Genomic DNA, 1,836 nt, shown 5'->3' with positions numbered 1-1,836 from the left:
GCCAGTTCATGGTTCCAATACTCGATGAAGTGAGCTCAACCCTGAAAGACAAGATCCAGGTGGTGAAGATCGATACCGAAAAGTACCCGAGTATTGCCAATAAGTACAAGATTGAAGCACTTCCTACATTTATCTTATTCAAAGATGGAGAGCCTTGTGATCGCTTTGTATGATGAGTTCTATCGTATTTTTATATCTTGTGGTTTACTTTGGTGTTTATACTCTTAAAAGTTCTTGATCTTACTCACAAACGTTTTCTTTCCTTGTGACTTATTATAGGAGGGTGCTTTGACGGCCAAGCAACTCATCCAACGAATTGAAGATTCTCTGCAAGTGAAGCCTTAGTTATGGATCAGTTGTACTCTTTTGTTTATTGGTATGTTTTTTCACTGTCCCTGACTTAATCAGGTTTTAGGAATAGTGATGTTTTTCGGTTGATTAGCAAAGAGAATTTGAGGAGAAAGAAGATATGTATGCCAGATTTGTAAAACCTTGTTGTGAGTAATGATCTTTTATTCTCAAAGTGATAACAGAGAAGCTATTTTTCAACATTCCTCTCCTATTACATAAAGACTAAATTTCTCTTAGCAAAAGAAAACATTGCAGGCGTGTAACCGGAATGAATACTATGATTCAAGGGTTATAAAAGGATCTAGCAACCGTAGGCTTGTTGTAGTTCACGGACAGAGGCAGTGGTGAGGAGGCAAGAGCATGGTCTTCACCATTGTTGTCAGAGTCATGGCCGTCACAGTAACCTTGGAGCATGTCACCTTCTTGTGCAGTAAACCCAAGAACACCAATCATAGTAGGCCAACACTTGCGTCCAACTGTTTTTATAGCACTGCAACACCCAGGGCCAATGTAAGTCTCACCGTTGAGGAAGAACAGGATCAGCTCTCCAGAGCAGTGTTGGAGCTGCATCAGTGAGTCCCAGCAGTAACCTGTATCTTCATCAAGCCTGAGCCTGTACACAAGGCTTGTGGGGGAAGACGACGAGCCCACAGATGGTTTCATGAGAGGTCGAGCTGTCACTATGGAGGAAGCCACCATGAGCATGAGCGTGGTAACCATGAAACTGGATTTGATAGCCATATCTCGCAGATTGGTAAGGTCGAAAGAAAAAAAGATTAAGAGTGGATATGGTGAATTTGCTTATGTTTGTGATGAGAAATGAGAGATAACCTTAGAGAGTTTATATAGTCACTTAGGACTTGACTGTTACAAGTAAATGGTAGAGTGGAAGGGCCAAAGTAATTACGAGGGGAAGCTGATTAGATTGTGAGATAATTAGTACTGAGTGGCGTAGTGGGTATTATTACTGTATTAAACCTGCGTTATAAGTGGGACTATAGAACATTTACTATTGTTGACAAGCGAGTATGCTAATGGGCCAGATTAGGATCACTTGACCTGGAACTCATTTGATTCAATTCAACCGAAACAAATTACAGCCACCATCAAAATCTTATGGAAGAAATAGGTTTGGTGCATGTGCTAACAGACTATTTGATCATCTGCAACAGAAGAAAGCACAAGGCAAAGTATTTTATAAAAACACAAGACACATTCAATACTGCAAATTTGAAACGTTATTTAGCTTAGTAGTATTGATTCAAGATAGGTGTTTCAAAGTACATAATAGAAGCAGAGATTATTATAGCGAATAAGAGAAATTTTAGATAAGTGCATGAGATATGCAGATTCGTCTTCTAGTTCTTCCCCAAGTCTTGGAGCGGCTGTCTCTTTGATGTTCTTGGAGCTGTTACGTTAAGATTATGCACAATCTTCAAGTTTGGTGCATTCTCTTTCATGTCATGTCTTTTAGGCTTCACTTGT

The 1,836-nt window shown here is 39.7% G+C and overlaps 2 protein-coding genes across 3 annotated transcripts in view; one reads left to right on the top strand and one right to left on the bottom strand.

Annotated features, from left to right (window-relative positions):
• Positions 1–549, top strand: part of LOC104713343 (thioredoxin Y1, chloroplastic-like) — a 3,832-nt gene extending 3,283 nt beyond the window's left edge. Inside the window, exons 4-5 of one of the 2 annotated variants that reach the window (XM_010430438.1) lie at positions 12–167; positions 280–549. In XM_010430438.1, coding sequence (XP_010428740.1) covers positions 12–167; positions 280–345 — 222 coding nt within the window. In that variant the 3' untranslated portion in view covers positions 346–549. The remainder of the gene's footprint in view (positions 1–11; positions 168–279) is intronic. The other variant, XM_010430442.2, reaches the window with a different exon arrangement.
• On the bottom strand, positions 606–1,828 carry LOC104713344 (egg cell-secreted protein 1.1-like). Its single transcript, XM_010430443.2, has one exon. It carries the CDS (start codon positions 1,090–1,092, stop codon positions 634–636), a length of 459 nt encoding a protein of 152 aa, XP_010428745.1. The 5' UTR covers positions 1,093–1,828; the 3' UTR covers positions 606–633.

Source organism: Camelina sativa, chromosome 9, assembly GCF_000633955.1.
Source record: "Camelina sativa cultivar DH55 chromosome 9, Cs, whole genome shotgun sequence".
NCBI lineage: Eukaryota > Viridiplantae > Streptophyta > Magnoliopsida > Brassicales > Brassicaceae > Camelina > Camelina sativa.
This window is presented reverse-complemented; position numbering and strand designations above follow the sequence as displayed.

Coding starts and splice junctions, on each gene's coding strand:
- LOC104713344 (XM_010430443.2), bottom strand. CDS start 1,092: ATGGCTATCAAATCCAGTTTCATGGTTACCACGCTCATGCTCATGGTG.